This window comes from Dromaius novaehollandiae, chromosome 8 (genome assembly GCF_036370855.1).
Source record: "Dromaius novaehollandiae isolate bDroNov1 chromosome 8, bDroNov1.hap1, whole genome shotgun sequence".
Lineage (NCBI taxonomy): Eukaryota > Metazoa > Chordata > Aves > Casuariiformes > Dromaiidae > Dromaius > Dromaius novaehollandiae.
Genome location: NC_088105.1, coordinates 25,644,427 through 25,659,800, shown reverse-complemented (window position 1 = coordinate 25,659,800; position 15,374 = coordinate 25,644,427). Strand labels below are relative to the sequence as shown.

The 15,374-nt window shown below is 40.8% G+C and overlaps 2 protein-coding genes and 1 long non-coding RNA gene across 9 annotated transcripts in view; 1 reads left to right on the top strand and 2 right to left on the bottom strand.

The window, feature by feature from the left end:
- The window catches only part of DNAI3 (dynein axonemal intermediate chain 3), a 31,628-nt gene extending 26,983 nt beyond the window's left edge, over positions 1 to 4,645 (top strand). For all 4 annotated transcript variants that reach the window (XM_026116554.2, XM_064515975.1, XM_026116556.2 and 1 more), the window contains 5 exons: positions 116 to 246; positions 945 to 1,149; positions 1,640 to 1,731; positions 2,828 to 2,950; positions 3,533 to 4,645. In XM_026116554.2, coding sequence (XP_025972339.2) covers positions 116 to 246; positions 945 to 1,149; positions 1,640 to 1,731; positions 2,828 to 2,950; positions 3,533 to 3,679 — 698 coding nt within the window. In that variant the 3' untranslated portion in view covers positions 3,680 to 4,645. The remainder of the gene's footprint in view (positions 1 to 115; positions 247 to 944; positions 1,150 to 1,639; positions 1,732 to 2,827; positions 2,951 to 3,532) is intronic.
- LOC135329043 (uncharacterized) lies at positions 200 to 6,284 on the bottom strand. Its single transcript, XR_010390224.1, has 4 exons — positions 6,042 to 6,284; positions 1,801 to 1,971; positions 1,069 to 1,208; positions 200 to 581 (listed from the first exon to the last, which is right to left on the bottom strand). It is a non-coding gene; the product is annotated as an uncharacterized LOC135329043 (long non-coding RNA).
- Positions 6,285 to 11,963: 5,679 nt separating this feature from the next.
- SYDE2 (synapse defective Rho GTPase homolog 2) overlaps positions 11,964 to 15,374 on the bottom strand; it is a 35,136-nt gene continuing 31,725 nt past the window's right edge. For 2 of the 4 annotated variants that reach the window (XM_064515971.1, XM_064515972.1), the window contains one exon: positions 11,964 to 13,155. In XM_064515971.1, coding sequence (XP_064372041.1) covers positions 12,653 to 13,155 — 503 coding nt within the window. In that variant the 3' untranslated portion in view covers positions 11,964 to 12,652. Of the gene's footprint in view, positions 13,156 to 13,750; positions 13,810 to 14,527; positions 14,609 to 15,374 lie in introns of all 4 variants that reach the window. The other 2 variants (XM_064515973.1, XM_064515974.1) reach the window with 2 other exon arrangements.

The window sequence follows — 15,374 nt, the reverse complement described above, 5'->3', positions numbered from 1 at the left end:
GGATCCTCAAATCCTGTGCTGGATCCTGCACTCCTGTTTCTCCCTGCATAACTCCAGTATGAAGGCCATCACTGAAAGCACTAATTACAAGCAACTGTCTTTTCCATTCTGTTAGGTCAGAAGCCTTCTCAGACACACACCATCCACGATGGAATCGTACATACTGTTCACAGATCGCCATTTTTTAAAGACATCATTCTAAGCATTGGAGGCTGGAATTTTGCCATTTGGAAAGAAGGTGTTGCAGTAAGTTACTTTAAAACATAATTGGTGGAGATAAGAGAGTTAACAGTAGCCTCAGAGACTGCATTTTCAGAAGCATTGGTAAATCCCAAAGCCTGAAAGTTTAGAAATAAATTGGATAAGAAAAGCTTTTTTCACATCAGAAAAACTATTTTAAAAAAGCGTTTTGTAAACTTGCCTTTTACAGAAAGAAGGAAGGGGCCCTTCTCTAATACCAACCTTGTAAAACCATGGCTTGTCCACAAATTATTTCTGGTGTCAGAGAAACCAAAGAATAAAGGCAGTGTATGCTAACCAGGTCTGAAGAACTCTTATTTAAGATGCTGTCTTTTCGTCAGCTGAGGAAATAAAGAGATGTTTTTTTAGTTTTGCATGTAAGAATCCTGATTAGCTGCACCTAGCAAAAGCATAAGACCACAGATTTTAACAGCAGACAGACAGATTATCTTAGAGTGGGAGTTAGATACCAGATTTATTTTTATTTATTTATTTTTAAACTCCCCCACATTTCTCCTCTTAATCGACAAAAGCTGATACTGATTTGGACACCAATATTATTTTTGTAATAGGATCATTTAAATTATGAATGTTGTCAAATGACAGGAGGTTGGAAGTAGTGAATGGGGAGTACTGTTTGATTTTTGGGTGTCTCTCTCTCTCTCTCTCTTTTTTTTTTTTTTTTTTTTTTTTTTTAAATTAAGAGTGGACCGATCCTTCAGTCAAGCTGCTCAGCAGTAAGATACACTGCGGGACACTGGTCCTTAACAAGACCAGGAGTTTTCTTCATTGGCAGAGAAGATGGAAATATAGATATTTGGGACTTACTGGAGAAAACTCATGAGCCATCTCAGTTCCAGAGCATTTCCATCTCAATGATCACTTGCATCAGACCCTGGATTGCCTCAGGTACGTTGGTGAGCACACTTTACTATGCCACCATGCTTTTAAAATATACTATCCCATATCTGCAAAGCACAATTTAGTCTTAACGTTACACTATGCTATATATTATATAATACATAAGTACATACTTCCACAAATGTAGCACTGCACTGTGTACAGAGATGCATACATCAGACTCTGAATGTACTAGCAAGGCAAAAGGCAACACAAAATGTTTATTTTTAGTTAAAAAATGTAATTGAGTTTGACAAAGTAAAAACTTTTCTTAGTTAAAGGGAATTTCATTTGTTAAGAAAATAAGGCTTTATTTTTGCTGCAGTGAACAAAACCAAAAAAAGACCACAACAACAGCTCTTTACACTATATCTGCATTAAAAGGCAATCAGTTCTTACATATTATGAAAATGCACACCTGTCATGTTTAGGTGGGGGAATGTATTACTGTTGGAATTTAGGTTGTTAATATGCTTTTTTGTTGTTATATATCTTCCAGCAAAGCAACATTTTTTAGCTGTTTCTGATGATTCTGGAGTACTGCATGTTTTAGAAATCTCTTGGACATTAAGTCACCCTTCCAGCAATGAGGTTGGTAACAGTTTCTGCTTATCTCCATGACACACTATCCTGCAAACTCCAAAACAGAAATAGGCCTACCTGAAAAACCTTGCCTTCAAATGAGTGATGATCAACTTAAGATCAGTATGGCCCAGAGTCACGTTCCCCAGAGACCACCTGCAGCGAAGCTGGCTCTGTGCAGAGCTCAGATAGGAGGTGGCTGAAGGAAACCGGGGTGACAGCTGGCAGAATTCCACTGCTGCTACCTGGCTGCATGAAATCCACAGTAAAGAGGTCAACATTTTTGCCATGTGAATAAAATGACCCGTGGTTTCCTTAATTTTTTTCTATAAATTTGGCACAATGCGATTTGTACATCTTAGGATCTGGCTCTAACTTATTTAAAGCACATTTTGCAAACTGTTGCTAACATTACCAGTTGTCCATTCTCTTTGAATAAGGACTATCTGTAGAAAAAGGACCCTGTGAAAAAAATGGAGACAACATTTTTCATTTCTCCATTTCTACATTACTTTCAGTCATTCTCCACCACCTCCCCCCAAAGACAAGTTAGGGTCTTCTTCTCATTCAGTCTAGCAGTCTTTCCTGCTACCTATTCTGTTCTTTTTACATCCTAATATTTTCTTCCCATCCTATCCCAGTTATAAATTTTCCCCAATTATCCCCGTAAGTAGATTATAACCTGAAACTGATGCACAGAATCCCAGATAAATGCACAGAGTAATACTGAACCATGTTTTTTTTTTTTTTTTCTTGTTTTCTTCATGCCTGAAGATGGGTCAGGAAGGATATTGCTTGTTCTTGGGCTGATTTGGTTAAATCACTATCCTAAAACTGGTTTAGTTATTTCAGTGCAGGTTCCTGATGGGTGATCTACTCAGAGTCAATGTAATAAAAATGATTTAACCACTTGCATATTTGTATCCAAAAATCAATTGGTTTCCATCCACATCTTTTTATTATTTTGTTGCAAATCATTTGGTAAAATATATATAGAGATCTATATTCCTAACAGAGATGAACATATAATACCGTAAGGATCATCAGGAAAAAATCCGAGCCTTTGTACTTGTAACACACCTTGTTTGTTTTTTTGTATTAATAGCATGCCAGTGTACTTCATTACTTTGAGAGAGAAGTTGAATATGTAAAGTATTACGAACAACGGCAAGAGTTTCAAGCCAAAGAAAGAATAGAAATGGAGCTGGAGGCACAGAGGAAGAAAACGGTATGTTATATTTGGAGTTAAACTTTTTTGTTTATGTGGATCTTTAAAAAGAACCTATATTTGCTATGCAGAATTTCCCTTGGTATTTTCAAAAATCAGGATGTGCACTTTTAGACTAGCTTAGCAGTGCCTTGTTTCACACTTACCATTTTTAGGAACAGAATAGATGGCCCTAGTTCATGCCAGTTCACCTCTTAGTCAAGCAAAACTCCTGCAAGGGCATTAGAACCTATGGACATTTAAAAACTCTGAATTCATTTTTCCTTTTACTTATTGGTCTTTCAAAAAGTTAACATTCTGGTAACCTTCTTATAAAACATTGCTCCTGAAAGGCAGGAGAGATTCCAGCCTTTCACTCTTTATTCACATAAGGATTTTGCCCATCCATTTGTTGATGAATTGTTTAATAATAGCAGCTAACCAAGGAAACAGCAATTCAACTAGAGTAGCCCTAGAGGATACCTATGGAAACCTATCAGTGCTTCTGATAGCACTGAAACCATTCACTGAAATGCAATGGAGTCACATGCACGTTTCAAAGCTGAACAACGAATTATTGGCTGATTTGTGTTTTTCCTTCAGACAGCAACTGCTCCACAAAAATCCAGAGAACAGATAGAGGAGGAAGAAAATATGGAATATATGGAGTTTCTGGACATAGAAAAGAAGATACTAGCAGATTTAGGAATAGTAAAGGAACCAGAAGTGTTTTCCTCATCAGATGCATAGAGCACAACATTATCACCCTTAAAACAAGTGGGCATTTCTTTTTTTCCAGGACCTCTTAATTTGCTTTCTTATGAGATGTATATATATCTAATTCAACATATAATTCAGTAGAACATTTTTAGCTTCAGAAATTAAGTATCTAGCACTTAGAGATTACTGTATCATTAACTTTATTCATTTATTAACTCACAAGTGTGGGTAGAGAACAACTGTTTTGGGCATATTTCCTCCACTTTCGTTAATAGAGTTATAATGAAATTGTTTATATATATATATATATATATATATATATATATATATATATATATATATATATACACATATATACATATATATATACACACACACACACACACACATATATATATATGTATGTATGAATATTGTTTAAATAGTAGTTTTTAAAGTGGGCTATTAACTGCTGTATCTGTCCAGGACTTTATAAGCTGTGAAAATCTTAAACCCAACTTAACATGTCAAACTTAGGCTCCAGTGTTCACGCCTGCAACCTACATCCACCTGCTCCCATCAGAGAGAAATCCATTCTATTCCAGTAGTCATATTCACAGAGACCCTCCAAATTCTGCTACCTAGCTGCAGCAACTATCTCTTCCCTCATCCTGAAAGTGGTCACTTCTCCTGAAAATATCAGGGACAAGCAATAGTTTTTGTGGTGTCCAGGACATCGCCCAGTCTGGAGATGTGGTGACAGAAAGCGCTCCAGAGTGAAGACTCCCACTGGAGGTTCGCAGCACCAGGATCCCCGAGCTGCTGCTGCACAGGGCCGAAGGGAAGGTGTGCGGGCATGTGGCTAGCTCAGATGACAACTATCACAGTATCACATGAGAAGGAATGAGCAGTTCCTTCCATAAAGGCTCTAGTCACATCTAAAAGATTTAAAGATCAAAATCAGATCCTAAATTGCTCTTATAAATCAATGAACCATTAAAGCTCAAATATTCACAAGCTATTGCTTAAAGTCTTTTATTTATTACTTATTACACCTAAAGTGAAGGGTGAGCCTCTTGCCTTTGCTGAATCCATACATTCATTGATAATTTAGGGAAGGATCGTGTACATTATTAAACACATTTCAGGAGCTGCTGAATGGAAAGCATAGATCTAAACACACTCTTCATAAGCCGTCCAAATTTTGGAGGGCAAACCAGTTTTATTTGCCATCATAGGATTAGAAAATGATTGTTATTTAAGCCTGGCAAATGCTTAATAAGCAGAAAGCCAAACCCATAAAATATATTGTTCTCTAAAAGAAATTAATGTTGTTTAGAAAAAACAGCTTTTGATAAGCATACTGTGACTGTTGATTATTTGCCTTTCGGTCAAAAGAATTACTCTTGAGAAATGCTGAATTGCGTTATACAGCAGCTTTAATATTTACCAGTGTAAATGAGTAACAGCTCATTAATATTAATGTTCATCCTTTGCCCACAGAGATGACTCTTTCCAAATGCAGTGCTCTGCCTGTTGCTAGGTTTCAGTAGTCAGGTCAGACACCATGTAACTGAGCAGAGCCTGTCTAGTGGAAATTAAATGTATCAGAGGAGAACAGATTAAACTCTATACGGGTGAATTCACTCTTTCCGTGACTCACCAAACTGCTTGAGGGTCACAGACTCCTGTCAAACAAATGTCCGTATGGTCACAGGAGAAACTAAAGCACAGAAGACAACTGACACATGGGGATTTGCAGAGAGGAACTTCGCGGGCAAGCGATAGCCAGTTCCAGTGCTCAGACCAAAGCCTAGCCCAGGTGTCGTGAAACAGGACTGGTGAGAGCCTCCCATGCCCTGAAACACATACTGCAAATAGGTTTTTAGGTGCTGTTAACAATATACCCCTTCAGGTTCCCAGGGCCAGGCTTCCCTTATCACGTGTGTTTATCACTTGGGCTAAACTTCAGGCAGATTTAAGATAGGTTTAGTGCCCACCACATTGGACTCTGTCTGCTGGGAGACATTAAAAATGGAGCAAGCATGTTTGAAAAATAGTTTTTTGTATGTTAATTTGAAGTTCAAATATTATAATGATATTCCTTGCCTCTCTACATATTAAGCTATCTCTAAATTAAACTAACAACCACATCCCTAATACCTGCAATATGGTGTTTGCAGTCAGAGCTTAAAAAGAAAACATAGTTCTCCTGCTAAACCAATATTTAACTAATAATCTGATTTATACAAGTATATAAATATCCCACAACCAATTGATTAAAAGGCCAAGTTCTTGGTTATCAGGCCTGGATTTCATTAGAACAGCACATCAGATCAACTTTCATAGATTTTTGATTAACAGGGCTGCAAACTACAAATGCACTGAAGTCAACCCCATGGTTGTGACTTACCAGGAAAGCCCCAGTCACCTCCCTTCCTCGTAGCTCTGCAGCTGCAACGCAGAGGAGCAGCACCGCCGCGGTGCTGCGCTGCCCAGGCCGGGGGGACGTGGCGGAGCCAGGCCTGCCCTCCTGGCCTCGGCGCTGCCCCGTTCCTGGCACCAGCTGGTCGGGACCAGCACCTCGCATCTGGCCCTCCTGGATTTTGGGAGAGATTTTGGTTAATGAATTTATCCTCCCATGTTGCGAGACAGGAATTTTCCTAAACCTGCTGACCCCGACGCTGAAAGCACAGTTCCCACTAGCCTCCTTGGGAGCAGGGCAGGAGCAGCCCATCGCTGCTCTTCGTAGAGGAAATAACATGCCTGAGAAGAGCGATTTTGCTAAACAACGCCTCACAGTGTTAACAGAAATGCAGGCACCAGGCACCACAGATGCACTCTTTAGAGTTTTGGTAAAAATTATTTCTGCCAGTTAAACATGCTGTGCCGGTCTTAAAAGCCTGTAAACCCCCAGGGCCTGCGCTTGGCAGCAGCTCTGCGGTGCAGCCGAGGGAGGCTCAGGCTTCGCCAGGATCAGCGCACAGGGCCGGATCGCAGCCAGGCGGCTCCCGTGCTACCTGCCTACACCCTGAAGCACTAGCTTGGCCACCTCGATTTCACTGGGGTTCGAAACCCGTCTAGAGACAAGTACACACTGCAAAATAAGCCATGTTTGGCAGGCTGGAAGACAGCCAGCTTTTGGCTGGATCTTCCTGACACAGTGGGAAATAGGAGGCAGGTCGGGCTCTGCTGATGAGTCCCCCTCACCAGGGCAGGGCAGTTTGGGGGGAGATGCACAACAGCAGCAGAGAAGCCTTCCAGAGAGCCATTTTCCTCCTAATTGCTGTTAGCAAATGCATTTGTACCCCCTAAGACATGAGATTATATATCCCATTTTGATCTTTTATCCTCTGCAGTGAAATCCTGCATGTTCAAATACCTGCGGGGCTGCTTCGCCTTCCCTGGTGGCAGGCTGCTCCACAGGTTAACTATGCCTAGCAGACTTGGTTGCGAAGACAAAAATACAGGGCTTCCTCTGCCGCTCTGAAAATGTCAGAGAGAGAACAGTTCATTCATTGTGTACAATGACATTTGAAAACCAATGCATCATAGTTACACTGAAGGGTAACACTAACCCTCCTGTCTCAAATAACCATCTCTCAACTGCTGGTAGCTCCATAGTTTTGGATGAAGACTTTTTATTTCAAAAGACATTTTTACTGTTAAAAAAACCCCAAGCTCTCTACCTTGGGATGGGAAGGAGGGTGGAGAAGTAATAGTCTGGCAGCAGAAGTACCAGATGTGTCCCTGGCTTATCAGATTTACAGATTTATTGCATAAAAATCCTTAGTATCTACTTCTGTTGGGGATGTTTTCCTCTATTTTTAGAACACGTGCCTCAATAGCTGCAGCTACCTTTCTTGCCTGGTGCATTAATAAACAACCACATACACTATGCATTTGGGAAAAAGAGGAAGGGGAAAAAGTTTCTTTTCAGGCAATAAACCTCCACCAAGTCCTGCCATGGAGGGTACGACTGACCACCACTGTCTAAAAGTAACAACATAACCTGAGAAGGAGCATAAAGTTGTCCTTAAAGCTTCTTGCAACCTACAGGTGTACGGCAGAGGCAAAGTCTGAAGAGGTGGTGCTGAAGGCAGGCGGATGCAGCCACCGCGGGACAGCCCTTCAGAAGACGGCATCTTGTCCCACTTTCTACAGGGGCTGTGATGGCACCAGGCAAAGGAGAGCCGGGGTGCCATGAGCTCTACCCCTTTCAGCTATCACAAGGCTCAGTACATGCAGATAATTTCAGAGCTGTAAGGATAGAAAACACACAAGGGCTCGGGTTCAAAAATATAACACAGCTAAGGAAGTTATCACCAAGATATGTGAAAAAGGATATGTGAAAGGAAATACAGACCATAAATTGGGCTCTGGCAAGCGCAGCACAAATTGCCCCACCAGGCCCCCAAAAGTCAATTTGATATTGTCCCCAAACAGTTCCTCAGTCATCTCAGCCATCTCTGAGAAGGGATAAGGCACCTGCAGTGAGGCTGTGAAAGGATCTTGCTCTGAGATACTGCAGTTTGAGTCTGAGGAGCAGGGGCAGCGGGACCTCCCTGCCTGGCTGCTGGCACCGACAAGGTGCATCAGTTCTGCTTCTCTCTGCTCCCAGCTGGAAACCACACTCCCCAAACCCCGAGGGTAAGCAGGCCTCACACTTGGGAAGGTGATGCACGCAGTGCTCCCTAGGCAGGCCTGGCGCGTCTAACTAGAGATGAGAGGACTTGCTTCTCCAGAGGCCCCAGTGTAGGCAACCTGTGTCCACAGGGCACCAACAGGGCAAGAGGCATGAGCAAGATCCCTTCTGTTCTGGGAAAAGATACAAAATCTTCTGAACAGCCCATTGCTTTGGGAATCCAAGTGTATCCTGAGAGAGCCCAGCAGTTGAGTTGCTCATCAGGGATGAGCAAAGCCTTGAATCCTGTGCTTAGCTGCCTCACCGTGAGCAAGACCTGACATTTCTGCAGAGGATGGAGGTCCCCAGCAGCCTAAGGCAACCCAAGCTCATGCTGCCGTTCCCTCTGCTCCACACCCCATGCAATCCCAACCTGTCTCTTACGTGACCCTGTAATAAGTCAGTCTGGGAAGCTGAAGAACAAGAAGGGATTCATTGTGAGCTGGATTAACCACACAGCCCAGCTCTTCCCACCAGAGGCCAGGCACTGCTGCTGCAGGAAACATCTCTCCTTCGCGGGGTGGCTTGTCACAGACCCCCGAGGGGGCTATGCCAGGGCATTCGTAAGCAATTTTGGGGCATTAGAAGAAGCACTGATGACCAAACGCAGTCACCGAGGTCCATCTAGCTGCTATCACCTCTCCAGCAGCAGCCAGTAACCGTGTTTGGGGAAAACAGTAAGAGGCACAGGGCAGGTACAGCGTGCTATTTTCCTGTTAGGGCCTTGCAGCTTTCGCCAGTCACAGGTGTGAGGGTTTCCATGGCTGGCAACAGCATTTGGACAGTCCTGTTTGAACAAACAGCAACGGATTAAAGCTCTGTGAATTGGCCTAGTCTGCTCCTGACCCCACTTACATGTACTTTATCCTTAACATCTGGCAGCAGCGAGCTGCATGGACCTACGGAGGCATTTCTTCTCTTCACTGCAGACCAGAAACTAGGATTCCTGGCTGCTGCCCAGCCCAGCACGTGTACACCGCTGGCCAGACCTAAAAATACCAGAAATGCCCATACCTGGGTAGAACAATTTGTCTGCACGTGATTTTGGGGGGAGTCTTGGAGCTGCTTCTGTAAGAGCACCTGCAGAAATTTACTTTTCCTGGGAACATCGAGGCCACACCTGAAGGAAGTCTGCACACCCCAAGGACAGCAGCTCTCTGAACTAACCTGCACGCTCTACCCTCTAATTTTAACCCCTTCTAGTAGCAGTAAGAGGCCCTGCAGGACATAAGCTGCTCTTGAATGTCCAACTCAGTGGCACCAAAAAGTCAACAACAAATGTTAGTACAGTAGCCGAAGTGTCTGGCCTTGCCCACGGGGCTCAGGGGGAGCTTTGCCCTGCAAAGACCACATGGCCCAACCACACGGCTGCAAAGCCCATGCTGCCCTTTGTATACAAAATGCTCACATCTGTTTTGGTAGAAACAGGTTGTTCTAATCTCAGCATTTAGTATTTCTAGCTTAGGGTAATTCCCCCAATAATCCTCCTCCTTCAGAAACTGTTACAATCCTAAAAAAGATGCAACTTGACCAGATCTTATTATATAACAATATGAAATACAATAATATATAATTAAGGCACAACATAAAACAAAATACTACTTGGGAAATGTCACATTCGAAGAGGGATCTCTAGGATATAAAATGTGTTCTACAGGTTGCCATGACTAGATTAACTGATATTTCATTTGAATAATGTAAATATTAAATTGGTTTTGCTTATGTTATATTTCTAATTAACTAATTAGATTGACATTAATACAGTTTATCAGGTCATTGATTTCTCCTGTTGTAAGGCTAAAATGTTAAATTACAGTTGACAGAACAATGTATCACTGCACCGAACCATCCTATAGAAAAGCTTACACCAAAAAAAAAAAAAAAAGCATCAAAAATTATTCAAAGGTGCTCATTTACATGATCTAGAATACTATATACAATGAAAACTTCATATACCATTTATCGAAGAACTTTAAATGCAAACATCTTTTAACTACTTTTAACAAATATACACACTCAATACAGGAGACAGGCTATATCCAAAAGCATCAGAATCTCTCTGCAACATGTGAAGAAATGCTGTCAAAACATCGGGTTTGAATAGTTCCTTAAAATATTACTGCTTTTGAGTTTAAATTATTTTTTCATTATGTAACAGAAACACTGGGTAACTCTAGACCAAACATCAAACAAAACACCTTCTGAAAAATTAAATGTCTATGAAATTAACTCGTATGTGCTGCCAATGCATATTGCCAGCTAAGACTGGCTTTAAATAACCACTAACTAGGCTTAATCAAATTTTGTTCTTAATTCAAATTTTATTTAGAATTAAAATTTATAGTTTAAAAAGTATGCGCACTCTGTAGGTATAAAAGTTTAAAAAAATACATTGATTTACTGATAAATGCTTCACGTTAAATTTACATTTTCATACATTATCATTATATTGCAATAATTGTTTCGCATCTTTTAACACTTATAAAAAAATAAATTAATGAGATTGAATAAACCATTTGAAACCATGCTAAAATAAGTCCTTAAAAAAGAGTAATGACATTTGTCATAACAATGCTTAATCCCTTGCTACTGTAAATAAATAATTCTACAATTAAGTAATATCTGGAAGTATGGCATTAGCAAAAAAGCACTTACCCACACGGTGAATGGAAAGCCACGGTGGGATGTCAACATTGTACCAAAAAGATGGAGGAAGTTAAATTCTAGCCTGCCAGCTGACAAAGATTTGTTGTCTGAAGTCTCAAAACAAAATAACCATCTAGCCCTGACCCTCCCAAATCCCCCGTTCCTCACTGAGGGTGACCTGCAAATGAAAAGCAAGGATTTGGTTTCTTTTTTTGTTAGAGTGACTATCAAAAATCCGTAAGCAATTTGGTAACTATTTTTGCTTAAACAAAGAATGTGTTTTGTTAACATGAAATGCTTAATTATTCACCAAAAATGACTAAAGATAAAAGATGATCTGAGAGTATGGTGATAGCTGAATCTAACCAAGCCACAGCAGGCTGCAATCCCACCCACATGCCCCAGACTGTGTAAAAAACTCAGCCTTCCATTTTTCACACACTAATTTAACTAAAGGATTCAGAGGAAAAATAATTGTTTTTGTGTAGGATCTGAGACCTGCATCTCCTCCAGAGAAAGCTTAAGCACTTCTAACAACCAGCAGTAAGCCAAAGGTACCTCTGCAAAACTACCTGGAACTGGAGAAAAAAAATGACTATCCAAATGTCAGGAATAAGGTAAGAGGTTACAAGGACAAAGCCAAAAATCCTTAAAAAGTAAACACCTTTGAGGCCTTCTTTATCATCAAAAAAACATGGAAAAAAACTAAAAAATGAACAGTGTCTTCATCTCCTTACTATGCATACTTGCTACCCCTTAAAGACAGCAGAACAATTCACTGCTAGTAATCCCGGAAAATCCTTAAAATTAATCTGAAAGAGTTTTTTTAAGCTATGGTTAATAGTCAACACCTGTGAACTGATGCTCCTGCAACACACAAGGTCATTTACGTTAATCATTCACCCTGCCTTCTCTCTGGACATGTTTCTGTGCATAAATCAAATGCTATGTTACTGAAGGGGTAACTTAACCTTGGCATCGTTAAACATGTTTTCTTAGAAATGGTACCCTTATGTAATTTTTATTCTTTTCCTTTCCAAAGGTGGCTACAGACACATGCACATTTATACATAAATATATACAAACAAGGTTAGAAAAATATTTAATTCTTGCTTGTTTAAATAATTACTGAAAAGTGTTAATACATGAATACATTAATATTTGTACAATTAAAACTTTATACATAAATATTTTATATATATATATATATAAAGCATTTCTCATAGCAGCCATTGCATATATAGTAAAATGAGTCTATCTAAAGTTCATGCTGCAAATCTCAGGCCAAGCAGCGTTAATCCTCTTCTGAGAGGAGCATCTGTACCAGAATTAAAATCTCAGGAACGAGGAGTTCTATTGTTGTTACAAATAGCAGAGATGTTGCTTTATCGTCTGTCAGATATTGCCCAAACTGCCTAAGTGCATAGTATTTTTAGGGAGAAAATGCCACCACTTTGTAGAATCACTTCATGTTCTCTATGTTTCTGTCTCAAACACCAGAGGATCAGGCCAACACATTCTTCTAACAAAAATGTTGAAACATAATGGAATGTCTTAAAATTGATTTGTTAATTCAAGGTGGACCATGGCCTTATGATGATGCATTCATGGAAACCGGCACTCCACATGCCTTTATGGGGAGCCAGGTGAGGGGCAGAGAAGCAAGTAGAAGGAAGTATCATGCAGGACAGGAATTAATAACTCATTTTTAGTTTGTTTTTGTTGAGTTCCCTTTCCAGGTTTCCTATCAGAGTATCAATACTTTCCTGCAGGTCTTTGAGGTTTGCTCTGTGGTCCACTGCTGAATCGATCGCTTGCATTGTCAGATAGCTCTGAAAAGTGTGTTCCTTGGGGATCGACTCTGTGTGCTTCATCAGGTTATCTGACCCATCAACTTTGCTGCTATCATCCCCACTTTCTGTGTCTTCCGAAGGGACGTCATCATAATCTGCTTCATTTGGGCTCTCTTTTGGGTTTAAGAAGTAGTTTTCCCCACAACTACTCCAGTCTCCCGCATAGCGGTTACTCGAAGGGCTGTCTAGACCTGCTGGTCTTAGCCTAAGCACCCCAGACATTTCAGTACCACTCAAATTCAACATCTGAGGTCTTTGCTTCTTAGGTCTCAGGTAATTCAGGGATGACGGGTGCTCTGAAAATGCATTCAGATGTGTTGGGTCTTTGGCAGTTGAACGATGTACTAGAACAAAGAAGAAGTTAAACCAGTCAGCTGAATTCATATTGCAGCAAGAAGCGAACCATGAAAGAATGCCCATTTTCTTCCCTCTACGTTACACCCTAGGAACATGCATGAATACATGCAAAATTACAGCCAACACATTCCACTATTACGTTTTCTGCCATTGTTCAATATATTTAATTAGAAAAACTACTGTAAAAGCTCAGTTTTGAAGAATCATGCCAGATTCAAACTGCAATTGAGAAAAGTCTATCTAAAAGTACAAGCTTCCAGAGCACTGATTAAACTCACTGCATGAGTTAATCACCATCTAGCTCTGGTTCGAAGAGAAGCAAACAGCTCAGCTCACACACCTCTTCCAGGCTAAAAGGGATAACAGAAAGCAGGCACAGCATAAAGTGGTTAAAAACACAACAAAAATACCACTGCTGAGAAACACCTAGAGAAGCTAAAGACACACCAGAGCTGAGCTCTTGCATTTCTCTTTTGTTCTAATGTTCTGCACTATTAATAGAAGCTCATTTGCGTTAACTTTTCTAAGCAGCCACAACCCCGTGTCAGAAGTACACTCAAACAGGTTTGATCGTCGTGTTACCTGAACTCATGATTATACAGCATAAGTTACTAATAGTGTCCTCCATTGTTACCGGCTACCTATGGTAAACAGTACAAATATTTTTACTGGCCTGTGCCTGTTAAATGTCTGAACTGCAAACTTTTGGTTTTGAGCAGACCATAACCTCTTGTAATTAGATACAGAGACTTTCTATTCCCGTTCACTGCTGGAAACATAGCGTACATAAACACTCACAGAGCAGAATGTCACTCTTTTTTTTGTTAGATTCCCTGCATTTAAGCATAAAGCTTAATCCCGAGATAGGCCAAATGTTTCTCTTTCTGGGTCCGCATTACAGGTCTCTCCAGAGAATTTTAGTCTTACTTTACATTCTGCACAATAACATGCAATAACTATCACTATTTTTTTTCTTCCTTTTACAGTAACAAAAGGCTTTCTGTTTGGACTATGTTCCATTAAGACGAAGGGCCATGGGTTAACAATAACTTGCCAGTATTACATGTTCTAACCGAACAAGGACCATTTGTTTTCAGCTGGAAAAATAAGGAAATTGAACTATTGCAAAACATGTTTATTATCAAGTTGTCTATAAATCTACAGGCAGATTAAATTTAAGAGACTAGCCTGTGATCTTTTCCGGTCCAACTGTTCTGTTTACATTATACAAGTGCTCTCTTGTTTACATTTCTACATTCATATTTTACTTCAATTTTGGCACGATCTGTCTTGCACAGTTCTTGCAAGCCAATACCATTCAGCATTTATTGCAAGGTGAATGAAAACTCTACCACTTACCTTCTGCATCCTTGGCAATAAACTCCCATGTACAGAGCTGCATCTAGTTGCTTTTGTTTCCCACAGCACTCATGCTGCAAACTAACCCCAAAGTTTTGTGATTAGCTTCTGTGTTGTATCTGCTCCCCAAACAGCTCTTGATCTCCCCTCTTACAGCCACATTTCCCATCTCTCCTGCACTGGCTTCAGGGGTTGTGCAGCCACCCGGTACAGCTGACTCCAGCAAGTCCCCTCAGCTCACCGATCTGACTGAAAACTTCTTCATTTCTGGCAGTCAGCAGCTCTGGGGCTGCACCAGCGCTACAGCTAGTGAGGGAGGCAGTGACAAATGTCCTAGCTTGCCTCAAGTCAATCATGAAGCTGCATCATAAGTCAAATGAACTTTCCTCTTGCTCTTATTTTCAGAGTTTTGCCCATTGTGGTCACGTCCTAAGGAGCCCCCAGGTCAGGGCCAGTGCACGCTCCTTACAGCTGGTGGGGTGCAAGTGTGGGCAGGAGGCGCTTCCAGGACATGGTCACTGCCAGGCCAGCAGAGTACAAACAAAATTAAAAAGCACTGCCATTTACATTTTCTGCAAGCAGCTCTAAGCTGCTCGGAGCCTTCAGCTGGCGATGTCCTCTCCGGACTTGGGTCTGAATTTACGAGACTGGTGGAAAGTAACTCACTCACTCAGCTGAGAATAACGGCAGAGTAGCTAGCAATATCTATTTGGAAGCAAACTATCATAAATCAGACTACTAGAAAAAAAATTAGACAACACAGCTGAGACTGTCCTTAGGTTTGTTTTTTTCCCTCTACACTACATTAATTCTCCACATGGGCTTTCTTGCCAAACTCATCTTTCCT